Genomic DNA, 20585 nt, shown 5'->3' on the forward strand with positions numbered 1-20585 from the left:
ACATTTTCATAAGAACCTAAAGCCATACTTGTATATATATATCTCATTGCTGTATTATCCCGTGTGTGTATATTGAACGTTATCTACTCATTGAGTTGTTGAACTCACCCTCTCATTATTTATCCTTTCCAGGCTTATAACTTGATAGCGGGTCACTTTTGTTAAACCTTCAGAACCTGCTCTTTTGATTGTAATTTGTATATTTTTCTTTATGTCTAGTTAGTGCTCCAAAACTATGAAATTATATTAACTCTTGTATTAAGACAATTCAATTATATTATGAAGTTGATTTTATTATTAATGTTGCGTTGAACTTTGATTGAGTTTTGAAGGATAAGTTTGTGTGTAAATTTAGGTTCGCATAGGTATGAAAACCTTGGAGGGGAACCTTATCTATGTGCCTATAATGGATCCAGGATTCGGATCGTGACAAAGGGGGCAATTCTACAGCCCACTATCTACAATCGGAAACACAAACCAAAGAGTACAGCACACAGAGATGATATTCGAGAGCAAGTTACCCAAAATTTACCAATACTTTTTTTTTTGTACCCTCCTAATTTATGGAAATTATGTTTTTAATCACTATTCATTTTTATTTGAAAAATGAGATATTAAAAATTTTAAATTTTATTTTGATTTCTTATTAATCTTTCAAACAAGGTATTGGAATTAAAATGTTATCCTAATTAATTTTTTCATATCTATTTGAATTCCTACTTTTCAATATTCCTAATAATCAAACAGCATTTAAGTGATTTGATCACCAGGCAAATTTTCGTTATAAATATTTTATTTTCTTGAAGATGCATCACAAATGTCAATTATTCATGCTAGCCGCCACCATAACACATTTACATTGGAATTCATCAAGATCTTGGAGGAGGAAACAATATATATATATATATACAGAAGGAATTCTCCAAATTCGTACAAGTGAGCAGCCCCTTCTGGTCTCTTGTAGGCTTGTTCATTGGATTTTAAGTTATATGGGACAGCAAGTCATATAAGAACGAGAAAAACCGAGAATGTAGCTGTGCCGGACCGTTGTTATCTCAAGGAGTAGGAGTACTAGTAGGAATTAGTCCTCTGATGAAGAATAGAATTGGACCTTTGATCAGTACGCGGAGGGGCCTCATGATTAACCTTAGACTTCTGATTTTCCTTAACAGGCCTCTCTTTATTTGGGTTGGTGAGCTGATCAGCACTTGTTACTTGATGTGCTTGGCTATTTCGACTGGTATCATACCCTGCAGAGGACGGATATCCATGAATTTCAGTGTGAGCTGAATTGCCCGATTGACTTGCCGTGCCCATACTAGGAAGGTGAACCCCATTCACTTCGATATGAGATGTGAAGTCCCTTTGATTGAAAATGCTAAACAAATGTCGAATTTTACTCCATATTGAAGTTGTGGAATCAGAGGGTCTCAAGGCTACTCTCCCCTCCTGATGAACAAACATCGCTATGAAGATAATGAGAGCTAAAAGTGCAGCTACTCTAGCAATTAAAAATAATCCCCAGAAACTCTTGATACTAAGGCTATTAGATGAAACGGAAGTGCCAGAATCTGGACAACTAGTTTGATTGGCAAACCATTTATCCTGGATTTCCTTCATCTTATCTCCCTCAATCATATTCAAAATTTCCCTTGATATGTCAGGTACTAGAGGAGAACCTTTAGGGAAGACCTGAAATTCACAACAAAAATGGTTGTATTAAATTATAGACTAATAAGTGATAGAGGGATATGGAAATAGAAAGATGGGAAAGTGAGCTTACAAAGCCAAAACCGCCGGTTTTGAAAGTAGCATCAATCATGGTATATTTGGAGCAATATTTTGACAGAAATGCTTTTATATATGGCACTTCATTAAAAGCAGCAGCAATACCACCATTTCCACTCCCTTTGGAGAAGAGTTCGAGGCATTCTTCCGGAGAACTATACGCAATGAGCTTGGACTTGTCGAACCCCAACCCTAACAAGATTCGTAGAATAAAAGAATCCTTGTGGTAGCCCACATACTCCCCCTTCTTAATGAGCTCATTTACATCAGTAACTTTTAGCTGCTGGATTGTAAGTAGGCTAGATAAACTGGCGGTATAACTCTGTGTGAGGATCAGCACAACAAAACACCATATGATTACCACTACTCTAGACAAGTTGCTAACCACTCTCTCCCCTGTAAATTGATAAAATTAAAGTCAATTCGGTGTTTATATATATATATATATATATATACACACACACATACACACACACAATTGTTTTAACAGGAGAAGAGAAATTACGTTGTGCGAACACCATCGTTGAGAAGGAAAACCAGAAGATAGTGCCAGTTTGATGTGAAGCAGGTCCTCGAAAATCTCCATTTATTCTGTGCTCAAGAACCCAGACAACAAATCCAATGAAAACAAAGAATAAAAGACTGCTCACCCAAAGGTCCCATGTCAAGGGTTTCAAGAAGAACCAAGCATTTTCGATATTGTGGCCTTCTATAGGAACAATAACGGAGACACCGCTTTCCATGAAAGGCAAGGTATAGTCGATGATCAAGGATCTGCTGTAGAGAATGGTAATGTCTCCAACCACAGCATCAAATTTCTGTTGGTTGTAAAATAAAATACATAAGAAAGAATATCTCAAAAAAAAAAAGACTGGCATCAATGTGTATGATAATATTCCAATATCAAAAACATGGAATAAGTACAGAAGAAGATAAAAATTAAGTTCTACCCTTAAGTACACTTGATAGACCAGATCATCGTAAGTTCCAGCAGACTGGCCGTCAAGCTTGGCAAAGGGGACATACTCATAAGGCAAATCATAGGGCAATTTTTTGACGACGGTATCAAAAATATCTATGCAGAATCCAGTGACTATGGTGGTGTTAGAACTAGGATATCTTATGACGTCCACAAACTGTCTTAAGCTAGACTTCACCGGTACTCCTATTCTCAACTTCTTTTCTTTTGTGGGAATCCCCCATCCCTTGGGAACAGCAGTTGTGTCCCCTGGGAAAATTACAGTAGAAATACCGAACACAGAATTCGACTTCGTACCATTACTAGGAACGAATTGTTTCACAAGTCCTTCTTTTGGTGTCCAGAATCCAATCTCTCTCCCTCCATTTCCATTCACATTAACTATACGGAAAGCTGGAGATGGCAACCGCCCATCAACGAAATGGTAATCTCCTGTTAGACCTTTGAAACTAGTGTTTGATAAAGCTTGAAGAAGGCTTGGACCATTGAAAGAGACGCCAAGAGTTGCAAGGTCCGTTGATGAACTGCTAGAAACATTTGCCTTTCGGAAGCCAAAATTTGTAGTTCCAGCTTTCTCAACTGCCAAGGCCAAAGCCGTCGCAGCATCATAGCCCCGAAGTCCGTAAATGTTCAACTCAGCATCAATAATATATGGATTATCTTGTTGGAATTTCCTTTTCCACCGATCTCGAAAATCTTGGAACTCTTTTGTACTTGGAACATAAGGTTTAGCACCCAGTACCCCTTGCATTGTCCCAGTAACAGAAGGATTTGGTGAACTCAACAAATCAGCTGTCAGACCATCAGTCATGATCCAAACACAACCTTCACTCATCATACCAATCTCTTTTGCCTTGGCGAAAAGCCTAGTGCCAAGAGAGCCATACATGTGCACAATGAAAACTCTAGTTTGCATTCCCATCAACTTATAAAGCTCCTCAACAATTTCTTCGTCAGTGGCTGATGGAGAAATGACACTCCGGTAGGGAACACGAGCATCCACTGCTCGCAAAGCGTCAATTAAATAAGGTATGATTCCCTCTCCATATACGTTGTCCACGTAGATGGGTACTGCTTCTCTCCATTTGAAGGCTTGAACCAATGCACTTATGGCATTCACTTGAGTTGAGTCATTAAGTGTAGCTTGAAAAAAATAGGTGCTCCTAATGGAAGCAAGAGAAGGACTTGTTGCCGAAAACGACATTATGGGCACCCGAGCTTTTTCTCCAAGGTCAATAACAAAGTTGGCTTGCATTGATGTTGTTGGCCCTAAGATTGCTTGGACTTCCACATTTCTTATCAAGTCCAGGGCTGTGTTTTGATAGAGCATAAGAAAAATTAAGAACATGCAATAAACTTTCACAATCAATGGAGATCAATGGGGAAAACCAATGACAAAATGGCAGTTTTGCAGCAGAGAAAGACCGTGCAATTATCAAACTTTCTTAAGAACTCAGTTTCAATTATAAAAAATGGTGGTTTGAGTCTAGTCGATTTACAGTTATGTCTTTGGATCTGTAAGCTATTATCTTTTCCTCTGCCCCCCTCACCACAAATCAAGAAAACACATGAAAACCGAAAATTGTTAGAAGATGATATGGTAGTTTAGGAGGTAGTTTAAAGGCGTTAATGATTAAGGATTGAAATGAAAATAGTTTGATAGTTAAGATGTTTAGTTGTTGTGGTTTGGTAAAAGTACTTAGTTTATAGTTTGGATTATTTGGAAATGCTTGAAGAATGTGGGACAACCAAAGCAAAACTTCGTCAATAGAAATTACAACATACTAGGCAGCAGAGGAGAGTTTTAAGACTTGGATTTTAAGATTACCATAGTTATTTTGGCTTGGTTTATAAATGATGGTTGCGTGGCTATTTATAGCCTTCTTAACCGACCTAAATGTAACAATCTAGACAAAGTTTACTATAGCACACCATACAATTTGCTGAAAATTTTGCCTTTCCTATAACAATTCTAGAGTACTTTGAATTGTGGACTAGAAGTCTTTCTCTGACTTTCCTAGAATTATCCTAACTTAGCTTTGCACTTACTTGTAGTTTGCTTACAATAGCACTCCATGCAATTTGCTGAAAAGATCTTGATTATTTGCTACGTAATAAGAAGTATGGTAATTCATGATTGGAGCATACTGATGATAACATCAAGTTTTAAAGGGTAAGAGTGAGAGAGGGAACCTGCTGCAGCTGCTCCAACAACATCTTTCATGGAGTGCCTGGTGTTGAGGACTAGTCTGGTTTTGTAGTCACCATGAGTGGCATAAAAGTCTGAGAGGGCCATTTCGATGCAACTCAACGCAATTCTGCCATCCAAATCACTGTCCAGATCAAGAACCACACCAACATTCACTGGGATAAATTTGTTTTCAGCCATTCCCATTGCTGTGAACAAAATCGTTACACAAAAAAAGGAGAGAACAGCCTTTGAATGGTTTTTCTTCATCTTATTTTCCACCTATGGTCGTGCTGACTCTGGCTTAGCTAATATTTTTTATTTAAGCTTTGAAGGAAAGATCCCTTATTTATAAAGCTGTGGACCTTAAAAAGTGTAGTTTCCTCACTGCTAGGATATTCATGATTTGGAAGAGTCGAAGCAAACCATTTTAATAAATTGTTCACTACAAGACGTGGACCTGAGGCCAGACAATATTGTACATTGATAAAAAGGAATCTTCCAGAGTTTAGCAGACTTGTTTTTTTTTTAGAATAATAATTGAATTTGTGTTATTTATTTATGATTAAAAAAGTATTAAGTTAATTTTATTTTTTTATAGAAATATATTAAAATAACATATTTTTTATTTTTTAAAATTAACTTTTAATATTAAAACGATAATTTTAAAAAATAAATTTTAACAAATCTGTCATTTCGGCACCCCCAAACTAGAGCCAGCTAAGAATTAAGACTTACTAAAAGCACATGGAACAGCGACGAAGGACCATTCCTAGACCAAGTCAATGTTTGTTTTCACACTACACCTTATTTTTAAAACTTTATTTTTAAATTATTTTAATGTATTAATATAAAAAATAAATTTTAAAAAATAAAAAAAATATTATTTAATATATCCTTAAATAAAAAATAGTTAATGTAATTCCAAGAATTACAAAATGTTTTAATAAAAAATAGCTATCAACCACAGTCCCATAAAAAAAAATGAAAACAAAAAATTCCTTGACTCTTCACCTAACCAGTAAGACAACCTTAAAAATTAAATTACATATATACCCTTTCCCACTCCACCCTCCCCCAGAGGAGAACCAGTAGCGCCAGATCCTCCAGCCATGCCACACTCTTCCTCCGCACCATAAAGCCAACGCCAAACCCCAGCTGATAACCCATAGATGCTCTGTCCCCTTCTTCCTCCTTTCAAACCGACAGACAGCCCACAAACTATCCGATCACTTCCCAAATTCAAACACCAGATCCCCTCACCGGTACTAGCAGCAGAACCGTGAAAACCCGGTCGTGCCACTTTCCTTGACGCTGTGAAATAACCCTGTATTGCCTCTCTTTTGTCCCTCACTAACAGATTATAGGAAACCCGCAACAGATCCAAACTTCCCTCTCATCACAAGCAACAAAAAACAGAAATTGCAACCCCATTCTCACCCAAAAAAGAAGAACCGCTGGCAGCTGAGTGGAGGAAAGTCGCCTCCGAATATATGACCACTGTTATGCATCTCTTTTTTACTTACCCACAGACCCATCATCGAAACCCCAGTGGCATACTAACGGTTACCTCAGACCATCCCTCTGACAACCCCCAAAAACTGATGTCTCCCCCTTCTCTCTCATGGTCTCCGCTGGAAATTCCTAGGCCGATCTGTTGTGGCACTTCAGTTGATACAAGCCTTCAATTCTTGATTTGGGAGTCAGTAAAAAAAGATTAGGTTGCTAAGACAAGAACATGCGGCAGCTGCTCTGACAACATCTCTCTTGGAGTCCCTAGTGGTGAGGATCATCCTGGTTTTTTAGTCACCGTGAGTGGCATTTAGAAGTCTGAGAGGGTCATATTAATGCAACTCAAAGCAATAGTGACATCAAAACATTCCAAGTCTAGAACCACACCAACGTTCACTCCAACATATGCTGTTGAGTTTTGGGCCAACCCCATTTCCATGAACAATATCTTTAAAGAAAGGAACAAGAAGATCAGAGCATGCTTTGAAGGGTACCTTTTCTTCATCCTTTAACTTGTTTCCAAACAATTTGATAAAAATCCTGACAAAAACTTGAAGATGGTTGGAAATATGAGGGGGGTTTCTTTAAAACACGGTAACTTAATTTTGGATAATGCTTTTGTTTTCGTTTTCATAACATAATTTCTCTGGAAATTCTCTGGAATTTATGTTGCCGCAAACAAGGTATGCAACTGCTTGCATTCCGACAATATCTTGGGAAATTGCTGAAGAAAATCTATAATTTGTGATAATAATTTACTAATTCTGAAGCTCAGTTTAATCCTACCTAGCTATAAATATGTTATATATAGTAATTCAATATTTATAATTTGAAGTTCGAGCGTCACAAACGAGGAAATCAAACAGAGCAATATATATTCTATAGTATTGCCTCCTGCATGTTCCTTTGGACTTTCCCATGAATTGCCAGGCCTCTGATGGCCTCCAATTATAATACAATGCCACAACTACATCTACAGGTCTATAAGTTTCCAATGTCAAACTGTCAATGGTATCATCTGAAAGTCAATTGTGATCATGTTCTACTTCAAAAGCTGCTAGTCTTTCTTGATATGGGTTTGTAAGTTGATCAATATTTATTACTACCTCTTGAGATGTTCGACTATCTGCACTGGAATCAACAAACTCTGTAGAAGACTGATCTCCATCTCCAGGGAAATAAGTAGTTTGAACTGAAGAGGCCGATGGGCCCATACTAGGCAGACTAGTGCCTTTGCTGTCATTCAGCCCACATTTTCTGAAAGTATGGGATTTTAAGTCCCTCTGAATGAAAATCCTGAAGAAATTGCCGACTTTATTCCTTATGGAAATTCTGGAATTTAAAAGCCTCGACATTTTCCGTTCTTTGTAGACAAACATGAACACGAATATGATGAGAGCTAAGAGGGATGCTACTCCAGCAATTAAAAATAAGCCCCAGAAACTCTTGAGACTAAGGCTGTTAGATGTAACCGAGGTGCTGGAATCTGGACAATTGCTTTGGTTTCCAAACCAAGCATTCTCAATTTCCTTCATTTTATCTCCCTCTGTCATGTTTAGAACTGCCCTTGATACATCTGGTACCAGAGGAGAACCTCTAGGGAAGGCCTGAAAATCACAACACAAAGCAGCAAGCCAGTCTTTATCAGGGGTGACAAACTTTGCACTTGCAATACATAAAGAGAAAGGAGAGTGGGGGGTGAATGAACTTACAAATCCGAAACCGTCTGTTTTAAATGTAGGATCAATCATGGCATATTTAGAGCAATACTTTGACAGAAAGAGCCTCATGTATGGTACTTCATCAAAAGCAGCAGCAATACCACCATTTCCACTTCCTTTTGATAAAAAGTCATCACATTGTTCTGTGGAATTATACACAATGAGCTTGGACTCGTCGAAACCCAAGTCTAATAGGATTCCCAGAACAAAAGAACCCTCCTGGTAGCCTACATACGCCCCCTTCTTAATGAGCTCATGTACATCAGTAACTGTAGGCCGCAGCTGCTGGACTGTGAGTAAACTTGTTAGACTGGCGGTGTAGCTTTGTGTGAGAATCAGCACAACAAAACACCATATGATTACCACTGCTCTAGACAAGTTGCTAACAACTATCTCCCCTGCAATCATAGTTGAAAAAAATACAGATGAAGTCAATTTGGTGTTTGAGACACTAAAACAAATATGGTAAACAAAAGAAGAAAGAGAAAATTACTTTGTGCAAAAACCATGGTTGAGAAAGAAAACCAGCAGCTAGTGCCTGCTTGATGTAAAGCAGGCCCTCTAAAATCTTCATTGATTCTGTGTTCAAGAACCCAGATCACAAATCCAATGAAAATAAAGAAACAAAAACTTGTCACCCAGAGATCCCATGTCAGAGGCCTCAAGAAAACCCATGCATTTTTGCTGTTGCTGTCCACAATAGGGACGATCATGGAGACACCACTTTCAGTGTAAGGCAAAGTAAAATCAACATACTGGGATCTGTTGAAAACAATAGTTGTATCTCCAACTACAGCATCAAAATTCTGTTGATAGCAAGCAAAAGAAACAAGATATCAATAAAAATTAGATTTGCATGCATGAATGTGTCTCAAATCTTGTTTCAGATATAAAACTGAATGTGATCAAGTATAGGAAAAGGTTGGTGAAAGTTTTACCTTCAAGTACACTTGATATATCAGATCATTGTAAGTTCCAGCTGTCTCGCCGTCAGGCTTGGCAAAGGGGATGTACTCGTAAGGCAAAGCATAAGGCAATGCTTTGACAACAGAATCAAAAACATCTATGCTGTAGCCAGTGACGGTTTTGGTGTTAGAAATAGGATCTCTTGTTACTTTCACAAACTCACTGAAACCATCGTTCACAGGCACTCCTATTCTCAACTTCTTCCCATTCGTTGGGATCTCCCAACCCTTGGGAACAGAAGTTGTATCACCCGGCCAAATGATAGTTGAAAGATCGGAGTTAGAACCTGAGGACGCAGTCATATTATTTGCTGAGTTCAATGTTTTGACAATCCCTTTGGTTGATGTCCAGAATCCTATCTCTCTTCCCCCATTGCCATTCACATTTATTATCTGGAAAGCTGATGACTGTAACTGTCCATTATCAAAAAGGTAATCTCCTGTAAGACCTTTGAAAGTAATGTTTGATAAAGCTTGAACGAGGTTTGGACCGTTTAAAGACACCCCAAGAGTTGCAAGATCTGTGGATGAATTGCTAGAATCGTTTGCCTTTTGGAAGCCTAAATTTGCAGTTCCAGCTTTCTCAACTGCCAAGGCCAAAGCTGTTGCTGCATCATATGCCCATAAGCCAAAAATATTCAATTCAGCATCAACAATATCTGGATTATCTTGTTGGAATTTTCTTTTCCACAGAATTCGAAAAGTTTCGAGATCTTTTGTTCTTGGCACATAAGGTTTCACACCCAATGTACCTTGCATTGTACTAGTGACAGAAGCATTTGGTGAACTCGAAAATGCAGCTGTTAGACCATCAGTCATGATCCAAACATAGCCTTCACTCACCATGCCAATCTCTTTTGCTTTGGCAAAAACCCGAGAGCCAAGAGATGGAAACATGTGCACAATGAAAACTCTAGTTTGCATTGTCATCAACTTGTAAAGCTCTGAAACAATTTGATCATCAGTGGCTGATGGAGAAATGACACTCCGGTACGGTACACGAGCATCAACTGCTTGCAGAGCATCAGTTAAATAAGGTATCACTCCCTCTCCATATTCATTGTCAATGTAGATGGGTACTGCTTCTCTCCATCCAAAGGCTTGAACTAATGCACTTATGGCTTTCACCTGAGTTGAGTCATTTTGGGTAGCTCGGAAGAAGAAGGGACTCCTGACGGAAGTGAGCGAAGGACTTGATGCAGAAAATGATATAACGGCCACCTGAGCTTTTTCTCCGAGTTCAATAACAAAATTGGCTTGCTTTGACGTTGTGGGGCCTATGATTGCTTGCACTTCAACATTTTTTATCAGGTCCAGGGCTGTACTTGTAAAAGGATTAAGAAAACAATTACTCGTATAGATTTAAAAAAAGATTTAGTCATATTAAATCAAGTTAGTAGCTTAAAAGTATGATAATGAGAGATTTAACAGTTATATCAAACTTGAATTTTTTTTAGGTGATCCTACAAGCATTTTTTCTACATGAAATTATTTTGTTTTTTATCAAACCATTTGATCTTCCAAAATTAGGCTTGGAAATTGCTATTTAAACTAATTTTGTTATTTTTCCTATGATTTTTTGGATTTATTTATTTATTTATTTTGTTTTAATTTTTGATACCTTTAAACTTGAAGTTGTTTCCTGGACTAATATTGTTATTTCCCCATGATTTTGTGGATTTATTATTTATTTATTTTCATTTTTTATACCTTTCGAATAGAGATAAGTTTTCTGATCCATTTAAAAGGAGGGTCACCATATATTTATTTTTCAGGGAATAAAATTGTGAATTAAAGGTTTATATTTTCAACCCTTTATACTCATTAGAACTTTTATGTTTTTGGTGCTATTTTTGCCTTATTACCTTCCACCTGCATCAATATATTTGAGATAAAAATTAAAAATTTAAGAGTTTATTCCTTACAGTTTTGTTGTGTGTTATTTTAAGGATTTTAAGAAATAATAAACCTTGTTTCTTGCTGTATCCAGCATCGCTAATCCATTACTGTATCATGTCCACTGATCTCAATCCCAGCTGCACTAGTTCTTACTGATTTCCCTTCTCGTACTATCACTTCAAATTCTAGAATAATAAATTCTAGAATAATATGAATCTAAGTTTTTCTCCCTTTCACTCACTAATAATTTTGCTCAAATAATTAAGATTTGGCGTAGCATTTGAGTATGTAGTTATTGATGGGTACAGCACTCCAAAACAGCGCACAACCTCTAGTAGGTCAGCGTTGCTGCCGACAACAATTAGCAAAATAATTTATTAAATGAGTTAGTAAATCCTAAATTATTATCCGAGCAAAAGCTAAACAAGTGGCTTCTATGGCACGGAGTGTACAATAGCTCGGTAGCTTTTAGAAGTCATAACATATTAATAATTTTATAAAAAATAAACTAAAATAAATTATTAAATTTAATTTTTAATTAATTTAATATAAAAAATAAAATTAAAAAAATTAATTAAAAAAAAACTCAAGTCAATCGAGTTAACTTGTTAAACTCATGACGCGAATCATCAGATTAGAATAGCATTATAAAAACTAAATTGAAAAAAATTATGAAGTTTAATATCTAGTAAAACTAAAGATGAAATTAAAATTAAAAAGTTGATTAAAGAAAAACACAAAGAATGACACAAATCAAATTGGATTAACCCATCTAATTCATAACACGATTTAGAAAACAGGAATAACCTCATAAAAAGTAAACCAAAATAAACTATAAAATTTAATTTTCAATTAATCTAATATTAAAGGATAAAATTTAAAAAGAAAAGAGTCAATTAGAAAAAGAAAAAAAAATCAAGTCAACCGAGTTACTTGTCAAACTCGTAGTCCAGATTATGAGATTTGTATAACTTCATAAAAAAATAAATTAAAACAAATTATAAAGTATAATTTTTAATAAACCTATTATTGAAAAGTAAAATTAAAATTAAAAAATTAAAATAGATTAGATTAAAAAAACACTATTATAATAAATAATATTTTATGAGAAAGAGTATAGTAAAATTTCTTTCTCTTTTAGTTTTTTTAATGTTTTTCACGTTTAATAATATAATAATAATTATGAGATGACATAATTAACAAAACATCAATTAATAAAATTATGTGGAAAAATATAATGATATATAATAATTTTATTAGCTTGGTCCATAATCATATATAGTGAAATAAGGCTTAATTAGATAACAAGCATTAAATCTTTATGTGTTGACTGAGGAGGTGATGAATTTGCTCTCCTCGATATCGTTTTTATTTTTTATATAATAATCTAGATATATTATTAAAACAGCACCATTAAGGTTCACGATATCATTTTAGATTTAATGAGAGATTGTGATATAGAAGTTTTTTATGAATCATTGGTATAAAATTTAACGGGAGGAGGGTTTTAACCTTAGTGCATACATAAAACATAGTTTGAGCAATGATTTATAACTGAAGCAAGCTGACTAAAGAATCAAGAAAGAGGAGGGGGAGAGAGGGAACCTGCAGCAGCTGCACCAGCAACATCGTGCTTGGAGTCCCTGGTGATGAAGACCAGCCTGGTTTTGTAATCACCATGAGTATCATAGAAGTCTGAGAGGGACATATTGATGCAACTCAACCCAATCTTGCCATCCAAGTCATTGTCCAAGTCAAGAACCACACCTACATTCACTGGGATTATAGATGTTGAGTTCTTGGCCATTCCCATTTCAAAGAAGAAAATCTTCAAATAAAGAAGGGAAAAGAAAGAGAGAGCAGTCTTTGAAGGGTGCTTTTTCGTGATCATATTGTTGTCTACTTGTGGTTCAGGTGATTCCAGTTAATTTGTTGGTTTAAGCTTGAAAGAACTCTCTCTTATTTATATAAGGCTGTGGCCTGTAGGGTACTTCAAACATGTGGATCCTTAAAGCCTGGAAGAAGATCTCAGAATAGGGGTTGGAGAGGGCCCAACCATTAATTTATGCTTTGAAAAACAGGAGAGGTTTACTGAGTTTTGTTGCAAGGAAATTTCATGCTTTGAAATTTCCTTGAAAACTATCCCTCCCCTCATGAATTATGATGTAAAAGAAGTCCAAAACATGGAAGGATGTTGGGATATGGTTAAGTAAATTAGATTTAGAAAAATATCAAATAATTGCTTAACATATATAGCTCCTAAAACATTGGAAGCAAATCACGCTTCATAGGAAAAGAGATTGAGAGGACAGGAGGAACAAAAGGTCATTTCCCTTTGCTTATCGTTCTTGCTATACATGTCAAGATGACAAGTATTTGTATGACTTTTCCCCCTGGCTTGTCTGCTGCTACTGATCAAATATCTTCCTCGTCTCTGATTTCACTATCGGTTACCTTGACTAATTAAATCAATGGACGTATGGTTGCTTCATACTTGTTAGACTTTTTGAAGTGTTTGCTTAAATGATAAATATTTTTGCTTTCAGGATTATTATTTTAAATGAATACTTCAATCCGACTGTGAATAATTTATTTAAAACTCGATTGAGAGGGGGAGCTGATAGAGAGTGCCCTAATCATACTTACAACAACAAAACAAAGAAAGAAAGGTATCCGATTTAATTCCTTATTGCAGTCAAACAATAGCTTTTATGGGAAAATCTAATTCAATAAATTAATTATCATCCCATTAAGTCTCAATCCTATTATATTATTTTATGCTTAAAAAACACTAATGTGTTGTGTAGCATACATTTTCTCCCTTACATCATCATATTGTTTTGGATCTTTTCGAATTTTTTCTTGTCAAATAAGCATCAAACAGTGCACGCTTGATTTTCTTCAATTCAAGACAAGATTTGTATATGTAATTAGTCGCCTATTAAACTTACTTGGATAATGACTAGCATCCTTTCGACGAAGCATCCTTTGTCATGTCACAAATTTGTTTTCAACACACAGCGCCATCTCATATCAAGTTTAAGGTGTCTCCTATATCACATCGATTGTTCTTTAAGTGTTTTTTTTTAGAATTGTATTAAAATAATATTTTTTATTTTTTTAAAAGAATTATTTTTAATATCAACACATTAAAATGATATAAAAATATAAAAAATTTAATTTGTTTCAAAAATATTTTTAAAACATAATATAAATGGGTTTATACTATCACCTACTTAAGATATTGAAATGCTTCATATAAGCTCATATTAAGAACTTGCAAACGAGTTTTTAGTGTGTGTATTTGGACGCAACTCACAAGTGGGTATCCATTATGGCTATTTTCAAGAGCCAAACCACTAGGAAGAGTCCACCAACTCGAAGTCCCTAGTCAATTACACAATTACATGTGGGTTGGGAAATTCAAGTGGTGGGATTCAAACTAGGATGTCATCTCCCCTTGGTTGACTCTTTACCAATTGAGCTACTAGCTCACTTGTAGTTTAATTGACATCCATTTCTCCTTTCTATCACGAGAGACTTGGGGTTCAAGTGTGTAAGAAAACAATTAAGACAAAAAAAATTGGATAATTTGTATTTTTATCTCAACTCAACTCAAGTTTATTAGATAGAGTTTTAAAATATTATCATCTAGCTCTCTTCTTTTCTTCCTACTTATTATGATCTATACCGATTTACATAAAGAAATTTTTATTTTTAAGCTTTAATTTAATTCAAGAAAAGTTGAAGAAGCAAGTAAGTAGTTCCATCTTATATTATTTTTTATTATGATTTATTTATAGAAGGATTAAAGAAGATATTAGGATTTTGTTATGATTTTGATGATGTGTTATAGGTTAAGAAATTTATTTCAACTTTGATGGAAAATATGGACATAATGCTCTGGAGGTTGAGGATTAAAAATTTAATTTTAGTCCTTCATTTATGAAAAAAAATTTAGTCCCTAAACTTTGTAAAATTATAATTTGAGCCTTGAAATGTATTTTGGAATTCTAGGTAGTATTCTTATTAGGTTAGGGGTGATGACTCTCATTTTAATAATTGATATATGTAATTTATAGTTTAGTCCCTCAATGTTGGAAATTTATAGTTTAGTCCCTAAAATTTCAAAAATTTGCAATTTGGTCCCTAGAACGTAAATTGAGATTTTGTGCTTGAACTTTGAAAAATTTATAATTTGATCCCTAGAATGTAAATTTAGATTCTGGATCGAGTTAAGGATAGATTATGGGTGAAATTTCAATATGATTATGTATTTATAGTTTGGTCCTCCAATCTTGGTAAAATCACGTTTTGATCCCTGTTTTTTGGAAATTTGTCATTTTAATCTCTAAACATATAGACTAAACCTGATTTTCTTATATGCATTAGAATCTTTTATTTGTGTTGTTTTTTAGTTTATTATGTATTTTTGTTGTAAGTTCTAACGATTTCCATAGAATTTTCAGATTTTTTATCTGGTATTCCTTTTACTTCTATATTTTTTTGGGTGAGTAGGATAATATTTAATAGACATGTAATATAAATAAATTATGTATGTTGATTATATGATGAGTGTGGATGATATTCTTGAATATCTATATATATGTTAATTTATTTTTCAAGTACTTATTAGTTTCTTGAATGTGTATTTGCATTAAATTATATTTGATATAACATTCAGTTGCTTTGATAATTATATGAATATCTATTATGTCTGGATATCGAACTTGTCAATAACTTCATACTAACATAGTGTAGTTAATCTTTGTGTATACCATATCTGTATTCTGAGCTAGTGAGAGAGCCACCAGTCTGTTCATGTCTAATTATCCCAAAATGGTCACCTTTGGTATTATTGGATCATCTTCAAGTGTCATTGGATCATCTTTGAGTATCATCGGATCTCTGATATGTATTCCACTACTATATGTTAATATACCTAATATATATATTTATATCAAGATATGTACGACTTACAAATTATTAATATTTAAGATGTATATTAAATGTTATTTCCTCACTGAATTAATTGAACTCACCCCTCATTTTATATTATTTTCATGTTCTTAGTTTATGTTAGCAGGTTGATCTTGTTATTTGTTCCTTCTTCTTCACTTTTGTTTGGAATGTCTTGTTTGTTTCTGCGAGGTTTACTTTTAATTTGTCTTAGGGTGCTCCATCATTACACTATTTTATTTAAATTTTGGGTTTTATATAATGTAACATGTATTATAAACTTTGTTTTGCTTTTATCTAATAAAGAGATGTTTTAAAAGTTTATAAAATGCTGTGAATTTTGTATAATTTGTTTTATGATATGTGTGTTCTAAAGCTTAGCATAGATGTGGTGTTTTGCTGTTACCTTCAGTGCATTGCCGATCATAGACCCGGGATTCGGGTCATAACAATTAATTATGCCTAGTAAATTAGAGTGGTTAGTTTATGATTTTTCCTTTTGTGTTGAACCATTGAAATTACAATCATAATTATCAACTATTCTAAGGGACATTTTAGGAAGGAATATACAATATAAAATATGCCATTTTTTTTATACTTTAATAGAAATTAAGAATGAAAAAAATTGTGAATGATTGACGCCTAATCTCCAACTAATAATAGAGTTATTGCCATAGACTCAATTTTTTTGAAGTAACACCAAATAAATGGCTACTAGATGATTGATCTATGCTGCACTATGAGTCAAGTAAAATTTTTCTTGAATGTAAAAACAAAGCGACATGTATAATTCACCCCTTGCTCCGATAAGGTTAATTTTTGCACTGTTGAGTTCATATTAAAGAACCAAACCCTATACTATGGAATGATCAAAATGTATTTTTGATAACTTTAAAAATTCAGATATATTTAAAAAACTCTTCTGTTTTTTATACCAATTATTACTGAGAGAGACCACTGATGATGGTTTTGAAACACTCAAGGAAGATACAACAATTTGTATTATTTCATAAACAACAAACTTACATAAATTGCAAGCTCTTCATCACTCACTTTCTCTTTCTCCCTAGTGTTTCTCTGTTTTATTTCTTACACTCAATAACATAGACTTAGTTGTCTATTTATACATAAAATGAAAGTGTAAAAAATTAGATTTTAAATGTGAATATAAATGACTGGTGGTAATGTGAAGGTTCCTTGCAACTATGGTTAGCGGCAACCATCCTTGTCTTTCTAGAGTGGAGGTTGAGTGATGTAAAGCCACCTGGTTCAACCTCTCGTTGAGCTTAGCAGGAAATAATTAACAGTACAGAATCTCTCTGTATAGGGAATCGCTCCGAGTTCTATTATATAGAATGGTTTCAAAAGAAAACAATGATATCCCCTTTGTTCTATTCTCCCCTTTTTAAATACTCTCTAAGAATTATAATTCAATACGTAAACTTAATCTAATCCTAATTTGTCTAGGAACTAACATTACGGCTAACTAGGATAAACTCTACAGCTAATAAGTTTATAACATAATCAGGTTTTCCTTATTTTGCAAGTCTTCTATGTCTGGTAGACTTGTGGTTTAAGCTTCCTGTTCCTTTACTTCCTGAATTGCATCATTTGCTGGCTCTCTTGAAGAACTTGACTCTAGCAAGTTATGATTCACATATGCGGTAAATAATTCAGGATGTAGTTGCTGGAGTGCAGTGCCTTTGATCCAAGTTGAATCAAAAGTGGATCTGTGCTTCCAGTGGACTAGGAATTTGTAGTATCCCCCACGACGTGTGGAGACGAATTGGTGATCAATGATGGCGGCAATCTCATTTTTAGGGGCGGTGGCTGCTGGAATTTTTGGAATGGAGGCTGGCATGTCCTTTGTCTGTGAGCTTCCGACTGCATCAGTTGTATCCCCTTTAAATGTTGTAATGTCCTCAATATTAAAAATGGGTGAAATACCAAAGTCAGAAGGGAGGTCTATAACATATGCATTACTACCCAACTTCTTAATAACTTGAAAGGGACAAGCACGTCGTGCATGTTACTTGGTGAAACTTCCTGAAGGAAAACGTTCTGGCTTTAGACGAACAAGGACCATATCACCATTGTTAAACTGTTTATCCTTGCGTCTAGCATAAGTAGAGGCTGCATATGATTCTATGTTAAGGGATAAACGTCTTTTTACTTCGGCGTGGACATCTCTCATATACTCTGAAAAATCAAGGCCAGCTGCACTTGGTCTAGGAGGTGATGGTAGTGGCTGAAGGTCTAGGGGAGTATAAGGACGCTTGTCATATACTACTTCGAAAGGTGTGTGCCCTGTAGACCTATTGACAGAGTTGTTGATTGCGAACTCTGCTTGTGGCAGTGTAATGTCCCAACTGGTGGTATGATCAGCGATGAGACACCGTAGTAAATTGCCTAGGCTTCGATTGATGACCTCTATCTGACCGTCGGTTTGGGGGTGGAATGCACTAGAAAATATTAATTTTGTCCCTAATTTTGTCCATAAGGTTTTCCAAAAATAACTAACAAATTTGACGTCCCTATCAGACACAATAGAGAGTGGTGCCCCATGTAACCAGACTACTTCTTATAGAAACACCATAGCTACCTTAGAGGCGTCAAAGGTTTTATTGCAAGGGATAAAATGAGCCATTTTTTAGAATCGATCAACTACTACCATGATGGAATCATGTTGTCGAGCAGTCCTGGGTAGTCCCAGTACGAAATCCATGCTAATGTGTTGCCATGGTTGATCAGGAATTGGAAGGGGTGTGTAGAGTCTGGCTTGTTGTTTAGTTCCTTTGTTTAGTTAACAGATCCTACACTGATCTACCACTTTATGCACATCTTTACGCATTCGAGGCCAATAGAACCGGTCGGCGGTTATAGCATAAGTTTTGTCATGGCCAAAATGCCCAGCCAAGCCTCCACCGTGGAGTTCTGTGATGATAAACTCCCTGAGGGACCCCTTTGGAATGCACAGCCTGGTGCCATAAAATAGATACCCATCCCTTACAGAGTAATTACCCTCATCTACGATAATCCTAGCTTGTAATTTCTCCCATGTTGTGTCAAAGTCTTCATCAGCAGGGTACTGGTCTGTTACTGCTGCAAGATTAGTAGTGTGGGCTGAGAAAATATGTAGCAAGTGTGGTCATCGACTTAATGCATCGGCCACCTTATTCTCTATCCCAGACTTGTGCCTAATAACAAAATCAAATTGTTGCAAGTAATTCATCCAGCATCAATGCCTAGCATTAAGCTTGCTTTGAGACTTCAGATGTTTCAAAGAATCATGATCCGTATAAAGGATGAATTCTCTATGGATTAAGTAGGGGCGCCAGTGTTTAATGGTTTGAATTAATGCATAAAATTCCATGTCGTATGTTGAATACCTCCGTCGAGTATTGTTGAGCTTCTCGCTGAAAAAGGCAATAGGATGACCTTCCTGACTTAGTACACCTGCAATTCCTACATGTGAAGCATCACATGCTACTTCAAAGATTTTTATGAAATCTGGTAGCTTCAGAACTGGTGCCTGTCCTAGTTTCTCCTTGACCTCCACAAAAGCTTTGTTGGCTGCCACTGTCCAGGTAAAGCTTCTGCCTTTTAGACATTCAGTTATTGGGGCCCTGATAGTGCTAAAATGTCGAATAAACCTCCAGTAAAATGTTGCGAGACCGTGAAAGCTGCGAACCTCAGACACGGTGCAAGGTGTCGGCCAGTTTTGAATGGCTTGCACCTTAGCGGGGTCAACTTCAATACCTTTATCAGAGATGATGAAGCCTAAGAAATAGACTTTCTTCTTCAGGAATGAGCACTTGGTGGGATTAATATAGAGTTGTTTCGCTTTCAAGGTAGCTAGGACTTGTTCAATATGAGCTAAATGATCCTGCAAACAGTTACTGAAGATTAAGATGTTGTCAAAATACACAACAACACATTTACCCAAGAAGGGTTTGAGAATTTGCGTCATAGCGCGCATGAAGGTACTCGGTGCGTTAATTAATCTGAAGGGCATGACTAGCCATTCGAAAAGGCCGTCCTTGGTTTTGAAGGCTGTCTTCCATTCGTCACCCGGGCGGATACGAATTTGATGATATCCACTGCGAAGATCAATCTTTGTAAACACCGAGGCATCATTTAATAAATCTAACACCGTAGATGGGGGGTTTTCACTCTTCAGATTCAGTCGTTCCACCGCTGTTTCAGAGATGACATTCATGCCGCTACCATTATCGATGATTACGTTCAGTGCCCTGTCCCCATATTTTAATCGAGTGTGGAATATATTGGTTCGCGGCCACTCCTGATTTGTATGGGGTTCTTTTTTTATTTCCAGTTAATACTCGACGAATAACACAGCTTGGCAGCTCCGAGGCACCCAATTGTTCCTCCTCTTCCTCCTGTGTAAACTCTGCTACTTCTTCCTCCTCTACTTCATCCATTATTGTTAATTCTCTTTCGCATATAAAAGCTAGTTTCTTGTCTCTTGTGGGACACACCACAGCATAGTGTCTGAACCCCTTGCATTTACAACACTGTGGGCCGTCAGTTGGAGCTTTTATAACATTATGGTT

The 20585-nt window shown here is 35.7% G+C and overlaps 2 protein-coding genes across 3 annotated transcripts; both read right to left on the bottom strand.

The window, feature by feature from the left end:
* Nucleotides 1-877: 877 nt before the first annotated feature.
* On the bottom strand, nt 878-5345 carry LOC105117029 (glutamate receptor 2.1-like). Of its 2 annotated transcripts, XM_011014562.1 has the most exons (6): nt 5309-5345; nt 4961-5277; nt 2739-4078; nt 2294-2606; nt 1784-2184; nt 878-1692 (listed from the first exon to the last, which is right to left on the bottom strand). In XM_011014562.1, the coding sequence occupies exons 2-6, from the start codon at nt 5223-5225 to the stop codon at nt 1072-1074; spliced, it is 2940 nt and encodes a 979-aa protein (XP_011012864.1). In that variant the 5' UTR covers nt 5226-5277; nt 5309-5345; the 3' UTR covers nt 878-1071. The 2 variants fall into 2 exon arrangements, with proteins under 2 accessions (XP_011012864.1, XP_011012862.1); XM_011014560.1 differs by having other exon boundaries at nt 4961-5344.
* Nucleotides 5346-7273: 1928 nt separating this feature from the next.
* LOC105117028 (glutamate receptor 2.8-like) lies at nt 7274-13085 on the bottom strand. The gene is made up of 5 exons (XM_011014559.1): nt 12658-13085; nt 9127-10472; nt 8682-8994; nt 8180-8586; nt 7274-8074 (listed from the first exon to the last, which is right to left on the bottom strand). Exons 1-5 carry the CDS (start codon nt 12941-12943, stop codon nt 7493-7495), a joined length of 2934 nt encoding a protein of 977 aa, XP_011012861.1. The 5' UTR covers nt 12944-13085; the 3' UTR covers nt 7274-7492.
* Nucleotides 13086-20585: the final 7500 nt, after the last annotated feature.

Source organism: Populus euphratica, unplaced genomic scaffold (genome assembly GCF_000495115.2).
Source record: "Populus euphratica unplaced genomic scaffold, PopEup_1.0 scaffold1153.1, whole genome shotgun sequence".
Taxonomy (NCBI): domain Eukaryota; kingdom Viridiplantae; phylum Streptophyta; class Magnoliopsida; order Malpighiales; family Salicaceae; genus Populus; species Populus euphratica.